The following is a 27,862-nucleotide window of genomic DNA, read 5'->3' as shown; positions in this document are numbered from 1 at the left end:
AAACACACGCAACAAAAGTCTCACTTCACAACAAAATTTTTTTAAGTATCTAAGTCCGGTAGTAGTAGTAGTAGTAGTAGTAGTAGTAGTAGTAGTAATGATAATAATAATAATAATAATAATAATAATAATAATAATAATAATAATAATAATAATGATGATGATGATGATGATGATGATAAAGTTGAAAGGGACCTTGAAAGTCATCTAGTCCAACTCCCTGTTCAGGCAGGAAACCCTATAACATTTCAGACAAATGGCTGTCCAGTCTCTTCTTAAAAACTTCCATTGTTGGAGCATTCACCACCTCTGGAGGCAGGTTGTTCCACTGATTAATTGCTCTCACTGTCAGGAAATTTATCCTTAGTTCTAGGTTGCTTCTCTCCTTGGTTAGTTTCCATCCGTTGCTTCTTGTCTTGCCTTCAGGTGCTTTGGAGAATAGCTTGGCTCCCTCTTCTTTGTGGCAGCCCCAGAGATATTGGAACGCTGCTATCATGTCACCCCTCATTCTTCTCTTCATTAAACCAATGGCAAAGAGATGCAGTTGCACTGCCCCACTTGGGACTGGGATACAATCTTACTTTGTTTGAGAATCCTTTGAATCTAGCATATTCAGTATATGGCATGCACAAATACCCTTAGCAATGAAAAGACTCCAGTTATTTCAAATGCACTCCTTATGCAGGTAGTCCTTGACTTATGATCACAACTGGGATCAGAATCGTTAAGCAAGGCATATCAGCCATGCCCAATTTTGTGGCTCTTTTGCCATGGTTGTCAAGCAAATTACTGCAGTTGTTAAGCAACTCTGGTGGACATAAAGTGAATCTGACTTCCCCCATTTATTTTACTTGCCAGAAGGCAGCTGTGAAGGTCACAAATGGTGATCACATGATCCAAGATGCTGCAACCGTTGTGAATACATGCTGGTTGCCAACCACCCAATTTTGATCCCATGTCCATGGGAATGCTGCGAAGGTTGTAAGTCATTTTTTCCCCTTCTGTTGCAAATAGAGGACTACATGAATACATCTGAAAACATCACTCAAAACTTTCTTTTTGGAGTGCAGTTTTTTTATTCTACAACTAAACTAATTGCAAACTAAAAAGCCCCAGTTTTCCTTGTGCAGAAAATAATCTTTGTTGTCTTGTTCACTTTAGCTGACAGTTTTGGCTTCAGTGGACATTCCACTCTGGGCAATATGCCATTCAATGGAAAGTAGCAATGCATCTTTGCAATCTTCAGTAAGAGGACAATTTTGCATTGAGTCTCAATCCCATTTTGTGACAAGTCCAATTTTCCATCTCTGTTCATTTCTGGATAATGCATTCTCAGGGAGACGCTTTTAGATTTTTAACAGAATAACAGAGTTGGAAGAGACCTTGGAGGTCAACCCTGCTCAGGCAGGAAACATTATACCATTTCAGATAAATGGTTGTCCAATCTCTTTTTAAAAGCCTCCAGTGTTGGAGCACCCACAACTTCTGCAGGCAAGCCATTCCACTGATGAATTGTTCTAACTGTCAGGAAATTTCTCCTTAGTTCTAGGTTGCTTCTCTCCTTGATTAGTTTCGATCCATTCCGGTGCTTTGGAAAATAGGGTGACCCCCTCTTCTTTGTGGCAGCCCCTCAAATATTGGAATACTGCTATCATGCCACCCCTAGTCCTTCTTTTCATTAAACTAGACATATCCAATTCCTGCAACTGGATTGGGTTTTGATGGATAGTGATGGATAGTTTGGTGGATATGAGGACAGCTGTCTTGGAAAAACATTGGGATAAACACTGGGATGCAGCTAATAATTTCAATATTCCACTTATGTTGAAAGACTGTTGTTACAAGCAAGTGATGGATTCCTCAATTTTTCAAGAAAAAATTGCTTGCGACTGTTCTAAACTGAACCTCAAAACAAGCAGACAATATTCTAGCTAAACGTTTTTAGTATTTCTGATGCAGTGTTTAATTTCAAATTGAACTACTGTAATTTCAGAACACTTGTCAGCATTTTGGTGGGTATCTCCAATGATGCTTGCTTTAATTTTTCAAGAACGTGACAGGCTTCTGAGTTGTTGACAAATTTGGCAAGTTAAGGACTTTTGCAATCCGGCTAAATACCCTATTATTGAACATTGGCAGGAAAGCCAGTGATTTCAATGGCATTTATTCAAAACTGTCAAAACAGAAGAAGGAAATTAAGAACGTTTCCTGTGGCAAGAGTAATGTTAAAGAATGATGCACATTAAGGATATATATATATACAGTGCTTTTTTGTAAAAGAAAAAGGTGCTGGAACTCACACATGTCATACAACCCGCCTTGCCTACCATACAAGGTTCCATCCAAAAAAGGTGCCGGAACTCCGTCCTGAGCGTTCTACGCACACACACACACACACACACACACACACACACACAGATATGACAAAGCTGTAAAGAAAATGTGACAAGAAATATGACATGGTGTTAGAGAAATCAAAAGAAATCTTAAGATGGGGAAAAAAATCAATAGAAGTCTGATCGCACCTTTTCCAAGTAAGAAATGTTATTAAAAGGCATGAACAAAAGCCTGTTCATAAAATCTGTTAGCTGGAAAAGCTGCTACCAGACTTTCTGATTTATTTATTTTTTGTTGTTGCTACCGTAGACTACAGTAATGTAAATTCTCTTCCTATAAAAGACTCAAAAAGGGAAATCTGCCTTCTTAAAAGCACGATTATGTTTTGGGCAAGATGTAGTAGTTGAAAAGGCATTATTTATTTAATTATAGAACTGATATGGCTGCCTGTCTCATCTATAAGCCTGGGTGGCTCACAAAAATCAATAACATAGAGATTAAAAAAATATTCTCCTCTGTTCTCCTCCCCCCCCCATGCACCAGACGAAATGGACCCCCAGCTCATCTTCACACATACCGCATCCATGGGGGGAAAGGTCAAGAGACTTCCAGGAGGCTAAAAGAATAGGAAACCTTTTGGGATTTCAGATGAATTTCAGGTAAGAGGTCCCAAAGATGCTTTTTTCAGGAGGCAACTGGACTTTTTTTGTTTTTCTTTGAAGATGTTTCACTTCTCATTCAAGAAGCTTCTTCAGCTCTGACTGGATGGTGGAGAATGGAAGGATTTATATTTCTCTCAAACAGATGGCCATTGGCATTCTTTTAAAGAGTTGTGAGGCCATTTGGAGGTTTACCTCTATCCTCAGGGTCACTTGACTGGTGCAAATGTGTGTGAAGCCTTCTTCGCTGCAGAATGTTTTCTGCCCTGTGTCCCTTCACTACTGGAGTATGAACGGATTTCCAGAAAACATTGCAGTCTACAGGAACCATTTATGCTTCAGTTTGACATGCAGACAACACAGACTCATCCCCAACAGCCTGCGCTTGTCTTCAACAGTGAAGGGACACAGGAAGCCTTCACATACATTTGCACTACTCAGGTAATCCTGAGGACAGAGGTAATCCTCCAAATGGTCTCAATGACTCTCTAAAAGAATGCAAATGACCAGCTGTCTGCAAGGAATATAAAATTCATTCCCCACCACCTAGAGAAGCGAAATGTCTTCAAAGAAAGACAAGAAAGTCCAGTTGCCTTCTGAAAAAGCACCTTTGGAACAATCATGACCTGGATGTCTATGGAGATTCTCAGTCATCCAGGTCATAGCTATCCCAAAGAAGCTTTTTCAAAGATGCTTTTTTGACAATGCATCTTTGGCATGACCTGGATGACTGAGAATCTCCGTAGACATTCAGATGAGGGGCTGTTTTAAAGGTCTGAGAAGCCGCCAAGATGGCGGGCCTCTTGATCTCATTTAAGGAAGTGGAACTGGAGCATATCCACTCAATCTAATTTAGTAGGATGGGCAGATACCCTCAGAGAGAAACAGTCCAACAAATAACCTGGTCTTTAAAGGTGAGCTTTAAACCTGAACCTTGAACTGTACCCAGAAAGGAACTAGGAGCCAGTGCAGTTCAAACAGCATTGGTATAACTCAGGTAAACTTTGACTCACCCAAAACTGTGGATGCTACTGCATTTTGGAACAGTTGCAGGATCTGGATGACTTTCAAGGGCAGTTCCATGTAGGATACGTCCCACTAATCCAATGGGAACACATTTCAACTTAATCCAGAGGTAATCCAACTTTTCTCTTAAGGTTAATCAACTAATCTGGCTGGCAATATTTAGTTGTGAGATTTCTCACATCCAATGTGAAAAATAGTCACTAGCAGTGAAGTCACTGAGAAAGAATTACAGGTAGTGCTTGACCTACAACTGATCACTTAGTGACTGTTCAAAATTATGACAGAAACACCCCTCCCCTGCAAAGTATTTACAACCCAGTTCCAAAATCCCAGCAATCACACACACTCCTCTGTGGTCACATGACCACATTTGGGGCACTCAATTTCACCCCCACATGCTCACATACCTTCATTTGGGCATTTGGCAACCAGGGTGTGTTTCTGGCCTGTTACCTGCAGAGACCTGAGGTAACATGACCATGTTTTGGGTTGTTGTTTTTCCTGAAACCCAGCATTTGCTTCTGGTTTTCAAAAAGAACACCCCATAGCAAACAAACGGTTTGTTTAATGACTGCATCATTCACTTAACGATTGAGGCATTTGCTTCACAACCATGGCATTTACTTAATGACCGACCAAAAAAAGGACATAAAAATGAGTCATGGGTGACCTGTTTTACAGTTGATACGACTTATGACCATCATGGAGATTTTCCATAATGGTTGTAAGCCAAGGACAACTTGTAAGTTTAAGTAGCGGCTTTCTCTGGATGTGTTCTGCTTGTAATTCCCAGACTTCCCATCTAGCATTGACAATATGACACTTACACGCCTTCTGGTAGTTATAAAATATCTCCCTGAGCAGAATCGTTTTGGCTCTAAACACCAGAAGTTGGGGTCAAGTAACAGTTCGAACAGAAGAGTCTTCTTGGACTGAGGCAGCAGGTAAACAAATAAGCAAATCAATATTAGGTGCCAAAAACAATGGCATTGGCTTTCTGTCTGCTCTATCTGTGGGCTAAAGTTGCTGTTGTGATTCAGGGTCAGCCTGTGGGTTCAGCAGTTGGGTCGGACGATTCAGAGGAGGAGGAGGGGTTTGGAGAGCCTGCAGAGGACAGTTCTGAGGCATCGCAGAGCTCTTAGCCAGGCCCCTCCCATCTGGTTACTACTCAGACCCAGCTGTGTGAGCCTGACAGCGTGGATGAAGATGACCCACAGCTGGCCCTGTTCAAGGACGCCTGACGCAGGAGGCAGTCAATCAGGAGTAAACAGAGGAAGGCAATGGGGCACCTCGGAAGGAGGCAAAGAGAAGCCACGCCTTGAAACTGTTTAAAAGGGGAATGTGTGGGAGGGCTGGTTGCTGAAGGCAACCGTTTGAGCAGCTTCTGTTTAGTGGTTCGTATTTTGTTTTGCTCAGTTTGCTCTGTTTTGGAACTGTTTTCTGTAAACAAATTTGGCGGGCTTACTTCCAGCCTTTTGCCTTTTGTAAAGGGGTTGTCCCTGCCTTTTCTGCAGGGCTGCTAGTAGGCTGGAACAGAACAGTTGCTATCTTCAAAAGGCAACTGGACTGTTTTTTTTCCTTGTGGAGGAGGAAGAAGTTTTCCTTCTCATCCAAGAAGCTTCATCAGTTCTAATGGCGAGGGGGGCGGGGGGGGGCGGGCGTTGGAAGGATAGATACTGAGAGTTGAGACTGGATGGTGGAGGGATGGAAAGATAGGTTTTGATAGGGTGGGAGAGATGGAGATTCTCAGTCATCTCAGGTCATGGTTGTCCCAAAGTTGCTTTTTCAGGAGGCAACTGGGCTTTCTGAAGCTTCTTGGATGAGAAGCAAAACGTTTTCTTCAAGGAAGAAACAATCCAGTTGCCTTTTGAAGAAAGAAGCTCCTTTGAGACAGCTATGGCCTGGATGACTGAGAATTTCCACAGACACTCTACTTGTGAGCGTATCCATTCTTGGGATGAGGACAATGTGCAAGCAGGCCTTGATCTTCTCTATCAAGGCAATCCTGATACGTTAATACAGAAATTCAGAATGACTTGACTGATACAGAATCCTAGCAAGTGGACTATTTCTGACTGTCACTGCTGTCCACAGCTATACTTTGCTTCATTAAACATTCATATTAACAATAACACAGATGCTTCCAGGCGTTAATATTGAACAAAAGAATCAGAACCTAGAACCGACAAGGTTTCTCAACCGGGGCAACTTTAAGACATGTGGACTTCAACTCCCAGAATTCCCCAGGTTGAGAAACACTGACCTAGACTACACCCTGGATAAAATCAATATTTTAATAGCTCAGAAGACCTATGCCAGAAGCAGGACAAAAAAAAATCATTTGGCAACGATCTCAAGCATTGGAAGCTCTCGCTGGCATCATTCCTGGATGTCTGCAATGCAAGACATGAAGAAAAGCTTCAATGAACATTTCAAGAAGAAGAAAAAACAGCGAAATCCCCAACACAGAAAGGAATGTTTCTCAGCAACAATCAAAATCAAGTTGTCTAACTCTTAGGTCGTACAAAGTCAATTGGATACATAACAGCAAACAAACAAACAAAAATATTTTATTTTATTTATATAGAGTCCTGCAAAAGTATGGTGGGGTAGATCTGAAAAAACAAACTATTCTGCATTTTAATTATGCCTTTTGTTTCCAGCAGAAAAGAGAATTTTTGTTCTTTTTTTCTTTTTAAAAGAAATCCTGTTATAATAATAACAGCCAAATATAGTATTTTTTTTCCTTTGTCGCAATTGCAAGCCAGTCTTTTTTCAGCTTTCTCACCTTGTCAAGAAAATAATGCACTTTATTTACCATTATCACGCCTTTACCACTGACTTTGCCTAAAATCTTCCCTGGAAAAAATCTACTCTGAGGCTGACATGCACAAAGCCATAAAATAGATTTCGAAGAAGCATTCAGATCTGAAAGCTTCCATTAGATCTCCTTCCAGAGATATGATTTTGGTAGATTAATATCCTCCTATGAAGATTCTTGGACAGGAGAATAAATCTCTCAAAATTATAGTTTATTAGGCCAAATATATACTGCTCAAAAAAAATAAAGGGAACACTTAAACAACACAATGTACTGTATTTAATAGTTGGATGTCTTATTTTCTGTTCCCTTTATTTTTTTGAGCAGTATATTTTGATTAAAAATCCTCTCTTTCTAAATATTAGCTAATGAATAGCACTTTTTTCTTAATTTCTCTCTGTTGGGCCGTTGCATTTATTTAGACATTAACAAGAAACCGGTTGTCAATATGTATATGTATATGTATATGTACATACGTGTGTGTGTGTGTGTATGATTAAAATGTTTCAGACAAAATTTGTGTTCTGTCATAGTGATATAGTTCTATATCACTTATAACATTGACTGGAGCTCAAATAATTTTTCCTTCAACCCTTTAATTTCCCAACGAAAACTTTTACCTTTTTTTCTTATCAGAACAAAATATTTTTAAAAAGTTGGAGAACAACTACATCGCTCCATACGATCTATGGCTCAAGATCAGTGGTGGGATGCATATATGTGAACAACCGGTTCTCTGTTTGGATGCCGCTTCCAGAAGTCCGTTCTGGGCCTGGGCAACAAAAAATTAGCTACGGGTTCTGCCGAACTGGGATGAATCGGCTGAATCCCACCACTGATCTAGATAATTGGGTAGGACATCTCCAGCTTCTACAGTGAAAGACATTTGGTCCACTTTCTTCCAAGGAAACAGTCAGATTTAACAGATTAAATACCATTCACTCAGACTCATCTCGAACCATGAGATGGATGGAAAATAAATTTAATGATAAGAAGGTGAAGACAGCAACAGACAGCAAATGCCATCTCTGCAAAGAAGCTAAAGAAACAGTGGAGCATCTGGTTAGCTGCTGCCAGAAGATCACCCAGACTGACTACAAGCAATGGCATGACAAAGTGATAACAATGGTGCATTGGACGATCTGCAAGAAATACCATTTGCCTGCAAGCAAAAAATGGTGGGACCCAAAAATAGAGAAAGTCATAGAAAATGAAGAAGTGCTCTGGGACATCCAGTTCAAACCAACAGGCACCTGCCACATAACATCCAGACTTAACAATTGCCGGTGAGAAAGACAAAAATAACCATCTTAAAAATACTGGTTCTGTGAATGGATCTGTGTCCTATGACTTACAATGCTGACAGGGAAACTTTGAACCAATTTGAATAATTTACCAAGCAATTTATTTTATCAACTGCATTTTTATTTATATAACAACAATAATAATAATAGTTGGAAGTGACCCTGGAGGTCATCTAGTCCAACCCACTGCTCAGGCAGGAAATTCTATACCAGGGGTAGGCAACCTTGGCTCTTTTATGACTCGTGGACTTCAACTCCCAGAATTCCTGAGCCAGCATAACTCTGGGAGTTGAAGTCCATGAGTCATAAAAGAGCCAAGGTTGCCTACCCCTGCCCTCTACCATTTCAGACAAATGGCTGTCCAGTCTTTTCTTAAAAAATTCCACTGTTGGAGCATTTACAGCTTCTGGAGGCAGGTTGTTCCACTGGTTAATTGTTCTAACTGTCAGGAAATTTCTCCTTAGTTCTAGGTTGCTTCTCTCCTTGATTAGTTTCCATCCGTTGCTTCTTGTCCTGCCTTTGGGCGCTTTGGAGAATAGCTTGACTCCCTCTTCTTTGGGGCAGCCCCTGAGATATTGGAACGCTGCTATCATGTCACCCCTCACCCTTCTCTTCATTAAACTACACATACCCAATTCCAGCAACCGTTCCTTATATGTTTTAGCCTCCAGTCCCCTAATCATCTTTGTTGCTCTTCTCTGTACTCTTTCTGGAGTCTCAACATCTTTTTTACATCGTGGTGACCAAAACTGGATTCAGTATTCCAAGTGTGGCCTTACCAAGGCATTGTAAAGTGGTATTTCATTTATTTGATCTATTGCCACCCAGCTCAACCAAGGGACTCTAAGTGTCTTAGAAGTCTAAAATTTTAAAACAATTAAAACAATTTAAGAGACATTAAGACAATAAAAATAAATTGCTCGAGTTCCAATATAGTGTTTCCTTCGAAGAGATTTATCTAAGCAAGCCAGTTCTTCCATGATCTGTGAAAGTCCATTCCTGTAATCCTGTTGTGAGGAATGCACATTTTTGCAGGAGGGGAGAATGTTAGCAAGACAGAAACATAGAAGGACTAACTGGGACAATCTTGATGTGCTTAGTGCTCCATATGCTTTATCAAACTGCTGTGAGAATGTAACTAATGTGTTTGTCTATGAAGATTCTCAGTCATCCAGGTCATGATTATCCCAAAGGTTCTTCAGAACTGATGAAGCTTCTTGGATGAGAAGTGAAATGTCTTCAAGGAAAAACAAAAATAGTCCAGCTGCCTTTTGAAAAAGCACCTTTGGGACAACTGATGTGCTTCTTTTCATTAAGAGAATAACTTTTTCTTGAGGATAGTAACAGCAGACAGAGAAATAACTTGAGATTTGCTAATTATGAACACCTAGGTTTACACCATCTATTACCTTTGCATATGTATGACTGTATCAATTTCTCCTTCTTTCCTGAAATATATAAATATGAGTGCATCTATCTTGTCTGTAGGAGTCTCTCCCATTATTTTCTGGAGGAAGTTCCTCCAGTCCATACTGAATAAATAAATGAGCCTTGATTATTGGCTTTTGGGTCCTACCCTTTGATTCCACACTAGCTGGTCTACGAAAATAAAATGTGGGCTTGTTCTTGGCTGACCTAATATTCCAAGTTCTTAGTGTCCTATTTATTTTACTTTATTGGAACAAAATGTTAACTTTATTGGAACAAAACTCCTTGGGTTTTCTGTCACTGTCACAGGACTTGCTGAATAAAGGTCTTTAATGCCTTCGGATCGTTTGCTTAATAATGGCATTAGACAGTAATGAAAAATTTGTTGCTATAGAAGGTGCACTCTTAATTTACATTTATGCCAAGCAATCTGCTCCATGATATCAACATGAGGCCCTTTGATTATGTTAGCTATTTTAGAAATAGATCATACATCTATATGGAGTAATTGGCTGATGGCTCATCATTTTTTTCAAAATTGGTCATTTCAGAAAACCTAAAACATCAATCCTTTTCTAACAGATTGCTTGTGGTAAAGTATATGGTTTTTTGCTAAAATCAGAATGCATAAAAATAACTTTTGCTCACCAAGCTATAACTTTAGCTGACTGAGAAAAAGTAAATATGGTGCTTGTTCCTTTTTTCCCCCACTGAAAGTTTGTTTTGTCTGCCAATGAGTTCTTCAAGCAAAACAAAGTTATCTTTGAAGGCACTCTACCTGCTCAATTTATTTGTACAATTTGTTGAGCTTTCATTGATAAAACATTTGCAGAGATTTTCTGTGTGAATTTATCTACTGTTGGGTAAAATCTTTTGAACGTGAGATTTTAGCACCAGCAACAGGCAAAAAAGGAACACAAGAGGTTAATTCTACTAAAAGCACTGATCTCTATCATCAAAGCTTTCAAGCAATAAAAGAAACCCCTATGGTAAATATTTGGTAATTATTTACCTTAAAATTGCAATTCAGTCAAAGTCCATTTCATTTTTTAAAAAGAAGAAAAATCAAATATACTATTTTATTACCTCTGGAAAAACCACAGTTGACTTTGGCCCTCAAGAGGCAACTCCACCAGTTTCTCATCAAAGTATTGTACAAATTTATAAATCAATATTACAAATACATTTAAAAGGAGTTCCCTTAAATTGCATTTATATATTTATTTATTTAGTAGACTTTAGTGGAAAATTAAGGCTCTCCAGTTCTCTAATATATGGGCAAATTTGACCTGGCCATTTTTTTTTCAGACAGCAGGTAGAAAATGCAATTATAATACCTATCCCTGTGAAAAGCTATTCCCTCTACAAATAAAAGCAAAATTTGGAGCAGTTTCTAGCCTGGCAGCTTATTGAAACCTAATTTTCTATGAATTAAAAGAAGAAAAATTCCCTGAAATTTTTTTCCCCCCACAGAACAAAAGATCGCCCCTGCGGTAAATTATATTTTCACCATAGATACAGATTTAATACTCTACTGGAAACTAAGCCAAAGTAGATAGATAAATTTTAAAGGCACTCATCCATCTAAGACAGATCTCGGCTCCTGTAATAACTGTTTTGGATGTTCACCCTCCAGCTACGTTGGGACATCTCAGAATGAATTAGTTGCCAAGCCTCTTTGCTCATTTACTTGACTGACCAAGGGAGAATCAGTAACTGCTTAGATCAGATGTGTTCACTAATTCTCTTCTTATGAATAGTTGCCCTTAACAGCTAGAGTTCCCTTTTGATTCCATGCTATTGGTTACCCTCTGCTTGCTTTTCCAAGGCGGAAGAGGAAGCATTTACAGATGTGGCACATTTGCAAAGCAAGGTGATTTGTTGGGATGTTGGAGCACCTGAGAGCCAATTCGGTCTAGTGCTTAAGGCACCAGGCTAGAAAGCAGGAGGTTGTGAGTTCTAGTCCTGCCTTAGGTATGAAAGCCAGCTGGGTGACTTCAGTCCAGTCACTCTCTCTCTCTCTCTCTCTCTCAGCCCAACCCACCTCACAGGATCGCTGTTGTGGGGAAAATAGGAAAAGAAAGGTGTGTTGAATACGTTTGTTGCCTTGAGTAACAAACAAACAAGCAAACAAAGATAAATCAAGCTTCAGGGTTTGAGTAACAACAAGCTCCCAAATAACCTGCATTTCCCCCCTAGCCAGCCTCATTCCATTTGTTGGATGCTCTTTTTACATTCTTTCCAAGGAGAAGAGAAAACCAGTGAAAATCTACTGGCTTGCTATTCTTTGTAAAGATGAGTTGGCCAAAAACGCCCAGTCTTTCATTGCATAATCGTTTCTTGACCAGTTTGCATTGTCCTTGCCTTCTAGTCAGTGGTGGGATTCAGCCAGTTCGCACCACTTCGGCAGAACCGGTAGCTAATTTTCTGCTGCCCAGGCCCAGAATGGACTTCTGGAAGCGGCATCCACACAGAGAACCGGTTCTTCACCTATTTGAATCCCACCACTGCTTCTAGTGTTTCCGTTAAATCCCAACAGAAAAAACTATGAGGAAACAAAAAAAAACCCCTCTTCAATTGCAAGTTATTAAAATTGGGATCTATGAAACTTCTGGGTAATGAAAAAGATGCATAGCAAAACAAACAATTTCTCCCCCCCCAAAAAGCAAACAACACCCACCAAACCACCGGCAACATCCAGCATCGCCTCCCAAAACAGTCCAAAATTTAAAAAAAATTCCACCATATGACATTTCTGTATCCCAGCTATTACAGCTATTACAGTTTGCGAACAGTACATCAAAAACCAAAAAAAGAGTAATTTTTCCCAGACTTGCTTGCATCTATATTTTTTTTACCCTGTATCCTCTCAAGGCGAGATTGCATTTAGAAATGAGCTTGTGCAATTTTGTATACTTATCTTTTTGAAGCAAGAGTGTTCTTACTGGCAATACCCAGTGTCAGCGTTCCCAGCTAGACCAGACAGGAAACATGACCAGGTGAGCTAATTCTACTTTATTGTAAGTCTACATTAACAGAATCTTGCAAGTCTGAAAGTGCAAATCTTCCTCTGTCTCTTTTTGCAGTCTGAGAAGCTAGGTAGGGTCCCTTCCGAGCTTCTTTCTCCACCCATTATGCCGTTGGGGGCTATGCTCTCTCTTATCTTACAATTCCCTAAGCAGCGCTGTTTCAGACAGGCTCTTATTAATGACTGTGTGATTCTGTCAACATCTGCTACCATAGCATTATAAGATAGACTGGGATTCAAATTCTTGTCATTGTTAGCTGATCTGAGAAAGTTACAGTACGGACTTGGACATTTTCCAAAGATTTATGATTATTACACTTTCTCAACCTTGGCAAATCTAGCATGTGAAGTTCCAGTCCCAGAATTCCGCAGGCAGCATGGGAAATTAATGGCTGGCTGGTGAATTCTGGGAGCTGAAGCCCACACATCTTAAAGTTGTCTCCCAGAAGGATCTGCACTGCTGTTCTTCTACCTATATAGTAATCTAAATTTGGCCCACTAAGAAACTGCAGTATGAATCAGGAAGTTTTGATTTCAAATGCATTTTGTTTGAACTGTCTCATTTATCGGAACCATGACATAATGTAGATGATGTACCTGGAATGTTCAAAAAATATTTTTATAAAAAGATACTGGAAATATACTTCTAGAGAGATCCTGGAAAGCTTCTACTACTTCTCCTCTAAAGAAAAAGGCCACCAGGAGTTTCTATCCACTTGGAAAGCTTATAAAGTTATTATAAAGAAATGAAGCAGCATATAAGGCTCAACAAGGGATGTTTAAAGAAGCAAAAGCAGAAAATTTGCAGCTTAAAAAGGGCAAAGTTGATGGGCACAAATATATTTTGGTAGGGAAATTAAATGCAAAAGGCATGGAACCAGAGTAAAATATCGAGAAGGCATTTCCAACATATCTTTTGACAAACTCACTCTCCATCCCACTCAGCTTCAAGTGTAGGAAGTTAAAGAGGATGGCTTTGAGAGTTCCTCTGGAAAATGCCTTTGGAAGACTTCTTCTCTTGGGAAATCTGATGTAAAAGAAAAACTTGCTCTTAATCCTCTATTTCCAAGTTCACATAACAAAAGTCTTGAGTTTTCCAAAAGAAATAGAATCCCTAGGAACTCAGCCAGAACCTCCTTATTATTGATTTATTAAATGTAAAGCAGCCTAAGTGCCATCACAGGTTTGGGTGTCATGCCATATTAATCATTTTCAACCATGTAGAGTAAGTTAAAAAAATAATTTTATCTTATGTTGTGAGTGTATGAAATATGCAACTTTTAATGTGAATTTTTACATTTTGTGTGCTTTATATACTAGTTGTTTTATTGGATTGTCATACGCTGCCCAGAGTTGCTTTTTATTAATAAATACATTAAAGAAATGAAACCAAATAAAAACAATGGATGGAAACTAACCAAGGAGAGTCCTAGAACTAAAGAGAAACTTCCTGACAGTTAGAACAATTAATCAGTGGAACGGCTTGCCTCCAGATGTTGTGGGTGCCCACAACTTCTGAAGGCAAGCTGTTCCACTGGTTAATTGTTCTCATTATTAGGAAGTTTCTCCTTAATTCCAGGTTGCTTCTCTCCTAGAGTAGTTTCCATCCATTCAGGTGCTTTGGAATATAGGTTGACGTCCTCTTCTTTATGGCAGCCCCTCAGATATTGGACGACTGCTATCATGTCACCCTTAATCCTTCTTTTCACTAGACACATCCAATTTCTGCAACCGTTCTTCATATGTTTTAGCCTCCAGCTCCCTAGCCACCTTTGTTGCTCTTTTCTGCACTCTTTTCAGAGTCCCTGCATCTTTTTTTATAATATGGTGACCAAAAGTGGTTGCAGGATTCCAAGTGTGGTCTTACTAAGACTATAAAAGGGGAAGAAATTGAAAACACAGAAGAAATAACAAACAGATGTAGAAGAAAAATTAATTTAAGCAGACAAGGGTACAGCTAACCCACCATTCACTACACAGACCCACACAAGCTGGCAAGCTGCACAATTCCATCTACTTGGCTATCAAAACAGGTATTTAAATAGCTACGCTGTGTCCTAGAAAAATGAACTGGAAGATTTTTCTTTTATCTCCTAGTGTACAGTATTATTGGCTAGCAGAGGGAAACATTCATTCAGTTGAAAAGAATGGAGCAACAATTTCTCCAAAGGCCAAGTCAATTTCAGCTTCTCTCCCAACTCACAGACATTAAGTAGCATCCACAGCTTTCTGGACAGATCCAGTTACTTAGCCAGTTATAACAAATCAGTTATATTTAGAGTTTAAAATGAAGCCCTGAAGATATGTCACAATCGGCAAAAGCTAAGCCCAAGGGATGAATTTCATGACTTGTAAGAGCAGGCTTATATTCCAAAGGTCTTTAATTACGGCTTGCATTATCATCAAGAGCAGCATTCAAATGTTACGTTTCTGAACCAGAGATTAAGGGAAAACCACAGGCCATGAGTTTTCTCTTTTTCAGTCCCCTGCTGCTCCTATACACATCTTAATTTCTTGCTTCAATCTTAATTTGACATGGAATCCAAAGTCAGAAATTATTATTCTTGGGACTGCAAACATATTTGACCTGTGGTTTGGTTGTAAATCCTCTGCGTCAATCAGATTATTTGGTAAACCACACATGCAATAGAGAACGAATTTAACATTCATCATTCTATCCACTGTCTATCCACTGCAGGATGAAGGCCTCTTCCACATGTTTCCAACCAATATGATCCTGAGCTTTCTTTGGCCAGTTGGACCTGCGATCCTTGCTGAAGTAAAAAGGAATTACAAAGATTAATCTTATTTGTAATATTCTATAACACCTTTTGGAAGTTCCAAAATATGAAGTCTGAATGCAGATCAAGAGCATATCTGAATGTAAAGAGTAGATAGCTGCAATATATAACTTACTTAGGATTGTTGATCGGGGCCAGAAAGGAAGAATAAAGAGACAAAATGAAAATAGTAGATAGAACAAAGTTCATTTGACATTAACAATATCTATATAACTGCTCTACGAACTGAATAGACTCTAATCTGAATAGAGCCTTGGTGAAGCAGTGGGCTAATGCCTCCTTAAGTAACACCAGCTGCCTGCAATTAGTGCAGGTTCGAGTCCCACCAGGCTCAAGGTTGACTCAGCCTTCCATCCTTCCGAGGTAGGTAAAATGAGGACCCAGATTGTTGGGGGCAATTAAGCTGACTTTGTAATAATGCCGCTTGGGGTGTGTGTGAAAGCCCTAATAAGCAGGCATATACATAGAATGAAGGCTACTGTTAAACTTGTAAGCCGCCCTGAGTCTTCGGAGAAGGGCGGGATATAAATGGAATTAAAATAAATAAATAAATAAATAAATAAATAAATAATAATCACAAAGTTTCAGAGTTTTATAACTAAAAAGAGTGTAATACTCGAGTACATACAGTACATCTCTATAGGGGTGCACATTATGTTCAAATGCTGCTATGTTGGAAAAAAGTCTTATTGAAGCAAATATAATCTTTTAAATATTAATAATTTAGATATAAGGATTTAATAAAAGGCACACCGAAGTACTGAGTACACAAAAGACTCTAATGCCCAACCAACACAATGGAGGATCGTGCTGGAGAATACAGAGCTCCAAAATGTGATGGTTTAAAACTCATTGATATAAATGTAATTGTCAGGGCCCCAAACCCTTCTTGTTTTCCTTGCATATATACTTTGGTGCTCTTGTTTTGGGGCCCTGCCATTTTGGGGGGGGGGGGAGGGGGAATATCTGATTTCGCCTGGGATAACTTTTTGTTCTCTACCTTTCCTCTCCTGCCTCTATCCACTGGAGAAAGGAATGGGAGATGGCTGCAGAGAAACGAAATTGGAGAAGACCTTGAGATGCGCGCCAACTGTGCCAGTTACCCACACATCGTGCCACCTGTGGATTGGCTGGGTTTCAAGTGGACATTATGACTCTGGATTGGAGGAGGAAGGTTGCTGGTTTAACTATACCGCTTGAACGGGATTTCCCCCAGATCCCGCCTTGACTTCCCTACTGCCACTAACCCCTAACAAAAGTTTCCTTTTGAGACAATGCCTGTTTCAAGGGTTCTGCTTTCTTGGGTGGTTAGCTGAGGTGAGTGCTTACAGTCATTTATTTTTTGTTCTCCTTGCGTCTGTACGGGTAGTCCTAGACTTACAACAGTCCTTAGTGACAGTTTGAAATTACAACGGCACTGGGGAAAAATGACCTAGGACCGTTTTTCACACTTACAACCATTGCAGCATCCCCGTGGGTCACATGATCAAAATTTAGCTGCAATTCATTCATATTTATGAGGTTTGCAGTGTCCCCCCCCCAAAAGAAATGTCTCTTTCGTGACCCTCTGATAAGCAAAGTCAATGAGGAAATCAGGTTCACTTAAACAACCACGTTACAAACTTAACAACTGCACTGATTCACTTAACAACTGTGGCAAGAAGGGTCATAAAATAGGGCAAAGCTCACTTAACAAATGTCTCGCTTAGCAACAGAAATGCTGGGCTCAGTTGGGGCTATAAGTCAAGGACTATCTGCATATACCTCAATAAAGCTTCAATAGAGGAACGAAATTTCAGCAGTGTGTCTTTAAAACTGTATGGATCGAATGGGATTTTTTCCACTCTTCCTCCTTTTCTAGCAGTTGTCTCTGTGCTATTCTCCAGGTTTGGCTGGATTAACACAACATGCTTAAATAAATAAACATTAACATTAATCAAGATGAACATGTGTAAGTGCAGCCACTGGATCCTGAATTGGCCCGGTTTACCTAGATTTTCTGAACCCAGCCATTCAGAAGCTCATCTTATTCTTTAAAAAGTATTTAGGTAAAGGTTCCCCCGCACATGCGTGCTAGTCGTTTCCGACTCTAGGGGCCAGTGCTCATCTCCGTTTCAAAGCTAAAGAGCCAGCGCTTGTCCGAGGACGTCTCCGTGGTCATGGGGCCGGCATGACTAGATGCCAAAGGCTCACGGAACGCTGTTACTTTCCCACCATAGTGGTCCCTATTTTTCTACTTGCATTTTTACGTGCTTTCGAACTGCTAGGTTGGCAGAAGCTGGGACGAGTAACAGGCGCTCACTCTGTTACGCGGCACTCGGGATTCGACCCACCAAACTGCCGACCTTTTGATCGACAAGCTCAGCGTCCTAACCCACTGAGCCACCACGTCCCTTATAAAAAGTATTTGGAAGACTGCAAAGGAAAGGAAGGAAGGAGACATTTTTTAGCTATAATTTTTAAAATCACATTAAGATCAAGGTATTGCTTGGAGGAAATGCCATCAGTTCCAGTAGCATTGCGTTGATAATCTATTTAGCATCCAGTAAGAAAAAGTGTGTGACAACTGCAACAATGATTAGCTCACAGACCAATCATTAATAAAGCAAGCTGAATTTTTTTCACAATTGTAACTCTATTTGGCTTTTAACAGACATGAGCATATTTATGATTTTCTTGTTCAGATACATTTATCAATTTGAAAGGCCTCTACAGAAAGTGTTTTTTCTTTGTTTTTGCTGTGTGTGTGTGTGTGTGTGTGTGTTTTAATTAGCAGCATTTTTCTCCTACTCTTCCTCCCTTTTAGGGCTTCAGCACAATATATACATGCATAAAAAACTCTGTATAGGTAACCTAGGGACCTGCTTTCTCCTTTTGTGGTCCTCTGAGGCTTTTTTGTGATGGCTGAAACGGACGACCGTTTTTTTTGCCAAGGTCAGGTGAGAAATATTGGGGGCAAGAGGCTCAAGAGAGTCAAAAAGTCAAGATGATGGCAGAGGCATTTTGTCATGCAGGGTGGACTTCTGACAAAGCGAAAAGATGCCAGATGCAATCACACAGGGTGATGCAGAGAGTTTTAAAAATTAACAATCTGAAACCAGAATGTCTCTTATTACTCGAGATCTTAGCTTCAAAGCTTTAAGAGCTCACTTGCTGATATCTATTTGAGAGCTACCACTTTTGTCGATCTCCAGCATATCTATGTGTGTAGATACATAAACCTTTACTAGGGAGAAAACGCACAGGTGTAAGATTAGTTAGGCAAAGGGTGTACTGGAAAAAGTTCATGGAGAAAGAGAGCAGACAAGAGCAACAAAAATGATCAGAGGACCGGAGGTTAAAACATACGAAAAATGTTTACAAGAATTGGGTATGTCTAATTTGGGGAAGAGGACTAGGAGAGACATGATACCACTGTTCCAATATTTGAGGGGCTCCTACAAAGATGGAGGGGGTCAAACTATTTTCCAAAGCACCAAAAGACAAGACAAGAAACAATGGTGGGAAACTAATCAAGGAGAGAAGCAACCTAGAACTGTGATGATGTTACCTAGTTTGGATGATGAAACATCTGCAAGAAAACAAACAAGCTCAGAGAGCATTAAGGGAACCCCCTCAGAAACATAACTACTTGGGCATCTTTTTCATAGAAAATGGCCCAGTTTGGACAACTCTTTCACTCTAATACTGTTGCCTATTCACAAACACATTAAGTCTATGCAAAAGTCAGTACTGTTTTAATTAGATGCAATATACCCTTTTATCCACACCAAGAGATAATAGGTGGCACTATGAAGAAAGCCATGATAAAAAATAGCTTCATCCCAGGGGCGAAGATCTTGGCTAATTCCAAAACTGTCGTGTCTTTCTGCTGTCTATTGCTTATATATGGGGTTTAATACTATCTTAGCTGCCCAGAGTTTCACTTTACAAGTTGGGAAGTTATATAAATTGTTCCTGTAGGTAGGGAGATAGGGGCAGCTTGTGAAAAATTATGATAATCTGAAGCAAATGGGTTTGTGCTGCCGTTTTCAAGATTGAAAGAAAGACATGGCTGTTATCCCCCAAATCATTGGTTCCATTGATTTTCTACTGACAAGTTTTCCCTAACATTCAGCCAGGATACGTCTGCCAATAGCATTATTCTGTGTCCTGTGTTCTTGATAAATAATAAATAATCTCGGACTTCTTTGGTCTGCTTCTCTTTCAAATAGTTGAAGAAATGATCATATCTCTTCTCTTTCCAAGGTTAAACATCTCCAGCTATTTCAATCTCCCATTTGTTTGCAGGTTTCTTAAAGTCTGCTCCCAAAACTGAATATGGTAGAACTCAAGATCGGGTATGATGGAAAGAATTAAAGGGAAATGAAAATAGTTCAGTGTTAAGCATGCTTATTCGGCAGTATCCCACTGTGTTCAATAAAGCATATTCTCACATGTAGGTCCATGGGACTGCACAGTGAATATTTTTAGGTGGGTTGATTCTCCTCAAAGGCTTTAAAAGTCTGGTAGCCAGTTGGTAACACAACTGTGTCTAACTCATCTGCAAATTCCCTTACGAGATTTCTGCTTTTAATATAGCCTGCAGCATTCATTCATAGAGGAATCTGAAAACAAATACTATCAGAGACAGAAAAAGAAAAAAACAACAAGAGAGCTTTCTGAACCAATTTTGTTGACTGACCAACAGAGCTACATAGAGGAGCAGTGAACTCAGAAAAAAACAACCCATTTTTTGTACCTAAAGCATCTATTCATTTTATTTGAGCATGTCACAGCATTCCTAAGAATCTCAAATCCGATACAAAAGAGCTCTAGAAAGCAAGTTTTCTTCCTAATATTCTAATAATCCCAAAGCAACTTTTAATTCTATCTCTCTGCTATTCAATTAATTAGATTTACACTATCATTTGAAAGAAGAGGCAGAATTGGCACCGGGCAAACTATTTCTAGACCACACAGCAGGTTGCTGTTTTTGCAAAACCTGTTACATGGCAGACAGGTTTGGAGGGGGGATTGAAAGAATGAAGGTGATTTTTTAAAAAATTGTTGTTTTTTAAAATTTTGTTATTCCAACTTTTCCAATTTGTTAATGTCCTACCCAAACCAGGAACTAGTCAAGATAAACTTAACTGGAAAAAAAATGTAAGAAAAAGAAAGAAACAACAGAAAAAGATATAGAGTTGGCCCAAAGTTGAGGGCAGAATCAGAGAACTGGACAAAGGATAAATGTTAAAGACAGAAAATGTGTATCTGGTCAATGAAAAAAAAAACCTGGGCCAAATAAGATCTTTGCAGATTTGTAATGAAAAATAATAGAATACATTGAAAGTTTGTGAAACCAAATAATTAATTAAACCTATTATCATTAGATTAATGATATACAATCCAAGGATACCATCACATCAATAAATAGTATTATATAAATCAGCCATTTTAAAAATGATGATTGAACAAAAGTTCTGATGTATTATTCCTATCACAATTATCAGTTGTGATAATTCACATACTTGCTTGGAATGAAAATATTCAAATTTCTCCACAAATTTCCAAATACATGTACTAAGCAGCACTTTTCACAAGCTTGACACAATGCATTTTATATATTTATTAAAATTAGCAGTGGGCATTTTGATTCCAGCAAACCGTTCCAAGATTTTTAAGTAATTTAGCTCTCTACAGATTAAATAAATGCCTCAGAGAACTGAACTGCTTAAAATTTAAAACAGCAGCTATTGTATTTCATCTATTTTCCGGGTCTATCTCCCAAATGCAAATTTTGGAAAAGAAACGTACAACCTTTGTATTTGGGTAGATATAGTAATATGAATTTTAAAAACACACCAGTTAACTTTAGGTTGTATTTAGACAATAGCAGAATGCAAAGTGTCCCGATATTGATCTCATAAATAAATCAGAAAGAGAAAATATACTGAACCCAATTTGTAACTCCAGTGCCGATGATAGAATGATTCCTGCTGAAATCAATAAAGAAAAATAAATTTTGGAGCCTGGTGGTGGGCACCGAAATTACCTGGGTTAATTTCAAACAATCCTACACAAGATTTTAGCTGTCAGAGCATAACACTGTACTTAACTTTCAGGATTCATTTAGCTTGTAATGGGGTTTCAAACAATAGGGTTTATGCTGCAAGGAGGGAGCATTTAAGTTGCCTGAGGTTAACGTTTATTTCTTCTCTTTTGTTATAAGGGTTTTCTGATTTACCTGCTACAGACCTCTTCACTAGATATTGTTGAGATACAAAGTTAGGGACGCCAAAAAAAGAGGAGTTTGAGAAGCATTTAGTTTCAGTAAGCAAGAATTGCTAAGTCAGGATGTCCATTTAACTTGACTTGTCATGTGATATATGCACCTCTGCAGTTGACAGTGACATCTATAAGGGTTGATCAATCACCCCAAAACACAGGAAATCATAAAATGGGGAGATATATATATATATATATATATATATATATATATATATATATATATATATATATATATATATATATATATATATATATATATATATATATATATATATATATATATATATATATATATATATATATATTCCATTCCAGGGGTTTCTCTATACAAATACTTTTTCTATTTGCACATGCTAGACCCCAGTCAGCACTCTTCCTACATTAGAAGATAGAAATATTCTAGAGGGAGAAATCTGAGATAGGGAATCAGATTTCTCTGGCATGTGAAAAAAGAAAGAAAGAAAAGAGCTGCAGAGATGTCATCGGTCCATAATGTGAAGTTTCCTCCCACAATAACACCGGTTTTCTTTAAAGGAGAAGGACCACGTGAAGAGAGAATGAAGAGAGTCAAGGTTAAAGTCATAATTCCACTATGTACCAAGGAAGAAAGAAAAAAAAATAAGCATCAATGCCATACCTGTATTTGGATCAACAGAAGCCAGGAGGCTACATCCATAAATGCTGAAGAGAGAAGCTTGAAATTCTAAAGCTTACAAAATAAACCTGCCCGGATTTGGGGGTTTGGGAAAGCCAGGCCGGAGAGGAAGATGGAGAAGGACTTGGAAATGACCGTGAGAAGGCAGTCATAACAATTCCAGGTGGTGGATACCGGATGCATTTTTTTTTTGAGGAGCCCCATAGAACATCTCCTTGGCCATAAGAGAGACCAAGGAAAGGTTCCCAAAGAGGGCAAAAAAAAAAAAGCTCACAGTGCAGGAAGGATTTGGGGGGTGAGGTGTGTGTGTGTGAGATCCCCAGCAGATCTTTCAGAGCCTCTTAAAAACAAGAACCCGCTTATCGCCTGCCCTTCAGTTGACACACGCAGTATTTCAAGACCGTTCATCCAGGGTGAGGATCTTCGATGCCCACAGGCTTCCCTGAACCTGGGAGAGGACCGAACTGTTGGAAAGGTCAAACCCCACAGCCAGGTTGGATCCTCAAAGTTCCTCCTGAAGTTCCCAGCTGCGAATGAGGCTCTTGGACCCATCCACCTGTTGTGGCAGGCAAAGACCCATGTTTCCCCCCCCCCACATCCGATGAGGGGTCCCAGCCAAGCCTCCAGCTCTCCCCCCCCCAAAAAACCACAAAAACCTAAAACTTGACCGCGCTGCACCTAGCAAAGGCAGCTCCGGAGGTGACTTACCTGCATATGGCCCTGATACATTCTCGCTCTGCCGGTTTCCAACTCCCCTGAGGCTGACAGGTGAAGGGCTGGCCGAGGTTCCCTGAGAAAGCCAGGAGACCCCCTTGTCCCCTTCTTGGCAGCCGCCAGGTGCAATCACATTCAGGCAAGGCAGAAAGAGTCCTTCCCGGCTCCTTCCCGGCTTCGGGGAGTTGTGCTGGGAAATCTTGCCGCCTCTGATGCTCAGGGGTGACCTCCTCCTCCTCCTCCTCCTCCTCCTCCTCCTCTTCCCAGGGGATCGGGCACCAGGGTAAAAAAGAAAGAGGGAGAGAGAAAGAGAGAGAGAGAGAGAAAGGAATAATAATAATAATAATAATAATAATAATAATAATAATAATAATAATAATAATAATAAGAAGAAGAAGAAGAAGAAGAAGAAGAAGAAGAAGAAGAAGAAGAAGAAGAAGAAGAAGAAGAAGAAGAAGAAGAAGAAGAAGAAGAAGAAGAAGAAGAAGAAGAAGAAGAAGAAGAAGAAGAAGAAAGGAAGGAAGGAAGGGAGAAAGGAAGGCGGGAGAAAAGCCTGAAGGTGGATTAAGGTTAGGCTGGTTACGAAGAGTATTTGCCAGGCCAAAAGGGGGAGAAGGAAAAAAAAAAAGAAGAAGAAGAAGAAGGGGGAGGGAGGGAAAGCGAGGATGGGCAGCGAGCCAACTCCGCTGCCGGCGCTGCCTTTAGAACTCTGCCTCGCTCTTTTTCAAGCGAACTCTTTCGGGTTTCCTCCTCGGCCCCTTCATTTCGTTTCCTCGCCACCGCGACCCCTCCTCCTCCTCCTCCTCCTCCCTCCTCCTCCACCCCCTCCCTGCCCCTCTTCCTCCTCCTCCTCCTCCTCCTCCTCCTCCTCGCGCTGCCGCTGGACCGAGATGGAGGCGACCTCCCTCTCCTCCCTCCCGCTTTCCCCCCTCCCTCCGCCAGGAGCTGAACCGAGCAGAGCGGAGCGCGCGCCATCCGGGGAGCGTTCGGCAGACCGGCGCGCGCCATCCGGGGAGCGTTCGGCAGACCGGCGCGCGCTCGGTTGCAGCCGGCTGCTGCTGCTGCTGCTGCTGCTGCTGCTGCTTTAACTGCAGAGCGCCGAAGCGGGCATCATCTGCCTGGCTGGCGCTGCCTCTCGCGCTTTCCCCCCCCACACACACACACACCTCCGCCTCCCCCCCCCACTCCCACCCTCCGTTCCTTACGGGAACGAGAATTTCGGGAACGCTTGCCGGCTTTCTCGAGCCTCGCCGCCGGGAGAGAGGGAGAGAAGAAGACCAGGGCTGGTCCTTGCGAGAAGCGCTTAAAGGCTGGCATTGAAATCGTCGTGGCGGGAGGGCAATACGCGTCGCTCCCACCACCACCACCCCACTCCCCCCCCCTCGGTTTGCAAACCTTAAGGCTTTAGGTTTGCAAACCTAAAAACCTGGCTCTTTGAGCTATCTGGTCTGGACTGAGGGGTTTAATGTTTTTAAATTGTGATTTAATTTTTGCGGTTAGATTTAATTTTATTTTAATTTTATATTGGATTGTTTTTAAATTTTGCCTTGTAAACCGTCCTGAGTCCTTTGGGAATAGGGCGGTATATAAACCAAATAAATAAATAAGTAAGTAAGTAAGTAAGTAAGTAAGTAAGTAAGTTCAGAGTTGGCTGCCGAAGTGTAGGATCTTCCTCCGTGCTTTCCCTTAAAAAGACCCCCTCCCCCCCCATAGGTCATCCTGGCTTGCAAAGTAGCTGGAGACACTGCTGGGGTCTTTGTCCAGAAACCTTATTTCCTTATTTAGAGGTTGGAAGGCCCAGATACGTTGGGAGTGTTTGTGTGTCTGGTGGTTTGTTTGTTTGTTTATCAAATTACTACCCTGCCCATCTCACCTAAGTGACTCTGGGTGGATTACAATAAATACAATTAAAATAAGAACAGAATTTAAAACAAGGTTAAAAGCAAGGGGTTACAAAGTTTAAAAAGACAAAGGGAATGCCCTCAAACCACCAACCACCCCCAGGGTTGCATATCACTTTTAGCGTTATAGGCCCAAGGATCCAAGAATGACAAGCGAGAAGTTACTTCTGCGTAGTTTCTTTATTGTTGTTTGCCTATAGACAGAATCTTGCCAAACTAAAGCAACAATCTGCATAGCTACTAGATATACTCTGCTAGGGAGGGTCTGTCACGACCTTCTTCCTGCACACCCGAGATTCTCAATTTTGCTGACTCTTTGCCCACCACACTTAAAACCCTGTGCCAAGTTTGACACTCTTCCAGAAGGCCAGAAAAAAATAAAATAAAAGGAGAGGTAAGTTATTTCAAAGCGTGGAAATGAGGGAAGAGAACACTCTCTTCCTGGATTCCACCAACTGAAATTCTTTAACAGAGGAGATCTGCAGCATAGCCTCCCTGCCTTACCGGGTGGGAGAGGTTGATGTAATTAGGATAAGACAGTTAATTCAATGCATTTAACTTGATTATTGAATAGAGAGGGCATGGAGATTGTCCTTGAAGGACAGGAGGAAAGCTATCGAGACAACAGTCAGATAAGATGGAGTTCAGCCCAAGCCAAGAAAAGAACAAGAAAGCATCTCAGGCAAGACCCTCCCTAGTTCGCATGAAGATAAAGTGAGGCAGGAGGGAAGCGCATTACGAACTGCAAGATTCTTGTCTTGGAAGGAAAATAGTCCTGCCCAATAGGGCACTGGTTTTGTTTTTTTTTAGTCTAGTCTACCTTGTAGGACTGACATTGAATTAGTCCATTTTCCCAATTTGCACAACAGTTATTCCAGTGGTGGCGAACCTATGGCAGGTGTGCCAGAGGTGGCACTCAAAGCCCTCTCTGTGGGCACATGCGCCATCGCCCCCGCGGCCCACTCCTCACCAGCAGACCCCCCCCAGAGGAGAGTCACCCTTAAGCATGGCCCGCACAGAGCAGCACACCAAGGAAATGGCAGCCGGGCAGCGGGGACAAGATTCCGCCCTCGCACTCCGTTGTGCGCCGTTGATGCTGCGGGGCACAGGTGGAGGGTGTAGCTGCCATGGCACCGCTAGGCCACCTGGGCAATCTGCGGCGGGCAGTAGAGGCGGTGAGTGGCCCTGTGGGTGGGCGGGGCAGGGGTGGGGGCAGAGGGGGTGGAGGTGGGGCAGGGAGGCGGGGTAGGGCCGGGGCCAGTTTTGGGACACTCGGTCTCGAAAAGGTTCGCCATCACTTCCCTATTCGAATGGTTTGCACCTCATGTTAAGTCACCCCCTTCCCAAACAATCCGAAGTAATCAAGCTTTAATACTGTGGAGCCCTTGGTGTGATCTAAGGTTGTTTGTTGTTGGTAGACGTTTCATCACCCAGCTAGGTAACATCATCACTGCTGGCACATGTGGAGTTTATTCCCTGTTTGCTATACAATAATTGCAGGTAAGCACTACCCTAATCAAGGAAATACCAAGAAGCAAAGTATATCCCACCAACACTGGCAAGGAAAGCTACTGTACACAAAATTTTGGAAGATCGTATAGGAGCCGTGACCAGGGGGGCTTTCGCCCAGATTTGCCTGGTGCGCCAGTTGCGTCCCTATCTGGACCAAAATGCTCTACGTACAGTCACTCATGTGCTCGTGACCTCCCGGTTAGACTACTGCAATGCCCTCTACATGGGGCTGCCCTTGAGGACCACCCGAAGGCTTCAACTGGTGCAGAATTCAGCCGCGCAAGTTTTGATGGGAGCTTCCCAATACTCCCATGTAACACCTCTTCTCCGTAAGCTACATTGGCTTCCTGTTGCCCTCCGGGTGAGATTCAAGGTGCTGGTAATGACCTATAAAGCCCTAAATGGCTTGGGTCCGGACTATCTAAGGGAACACCTGCTGCCGGCATCATCTTCCCATCGTCCTGTGCGCCCCCACAGGGAGGGCCTTCTCAGGGTACCGCCGGTTAATGAATGCCGGCGGGTTATTCCCAGGGGGAGGGCCTTCTCTGTGGGTGCACCTGCCCTATGGAACCAACTACCCACAGAACTTAGGACTGCCCCCGACCTTCGCTCATTTCTCCGGGACCTGAAAACTTGGCTCTTCGATCTGTTTGGTCCAGACTGTGGGGTTGTTAATTTAACTGGGTTTTAGATTTACTCTTGGGGCTTGAATTTAATTTAATTGTTTTAATTGTTTTTAATTTTTTGTATTTCATGGTTTTAACTGCCCTGTAAACCGCCCTGAGTCCTACGGGAATAGGGCGGTATACAAATCCAATAAAATAAAATAAAAAAAATAAAAATAAAATGGAGCAAGCCCCACACTCCCTAGCCTGATGATGTTACCAAGTTGGGTAATGAAATGTCTGCAAGCAAACAATCAAGCTCAGCACGAAAGACTCCACAGTTCAGCCCTGAGCTACATATATTCTCTTCTGGTGGAAACTTTAATACTGTCTGTACCAACAGCCACATATTCTGGCAATAATATGTTCTGTAGACACCTCTCTAAATTTCCAAAAGATGCTGCCATCTCTGATCTTACCTTGCGTCTCCAGGATTCCAGCTTCCCTTGGAATACTTTTGGTCAGTCAAAACAGTTATCAGGTTAGCTTCCTTTGATTGAGAACCGTATTATTTTCCTCCTGAAAGGGGCATAGGAGAGAGGAAGCTTAGAAGGTTGAAGGGGCAGCCGCACAGCTCTATGGAGACAACAAGCTACTACATTATTCTGGGGAAACCAGAAACTCACCATTCTGAACAGAGCCAGTTTTGGCTGGGGAATTTGGGGAATAAACTATCCTCAGTTCATTGAATGAATTGAGATTCAATTTCTTCTTCTTCTTCTTCTTTCTTCTTCTTCTTCT

General features: G+C 41.1%; 1 protein-coding gene across 1 annotated transcript in view; it reads right to left on the bottom strand.

Annotated features, from left to right (window-relative positions):
- PEX5L (peroxisomal biogenesis factor 5 like) overlaps nt 1-23,058 on the bottom strand; it is a gene marked incomplete at both ends in the record, with an annotated part of 168,460 nt that extends 145,402 nt beyond the window's left edge. The window contains one exon of the mRNA XM_081328363.1: nt 23,038-23,058. Within this exon, the coding sequence (XP_081184489.1) occupies nt 23,038-23,058 (21 nt within the window). The remainder of the gene's footprint in view (nt 1-23,037) is intronic.
- Nucleotides 23,059-27,862: the final 4,804 nt, after the last annotated feature.

The sequence above is a fragment of the Vipera berus genome, assembly GCF_964194415.1.
Source record: "Vipera berus genome assembly, chromosome: 5".
NCBI lineage: Eukaryota > Metazoa > Chordata > Lepidosauria > Squamata > Viperidae > Vipera > Vipera berus.
Note: the sequence above shows the minus strand (reverse complement) of the source record. Positions and strands in the feature narration are given on the sequence as shown.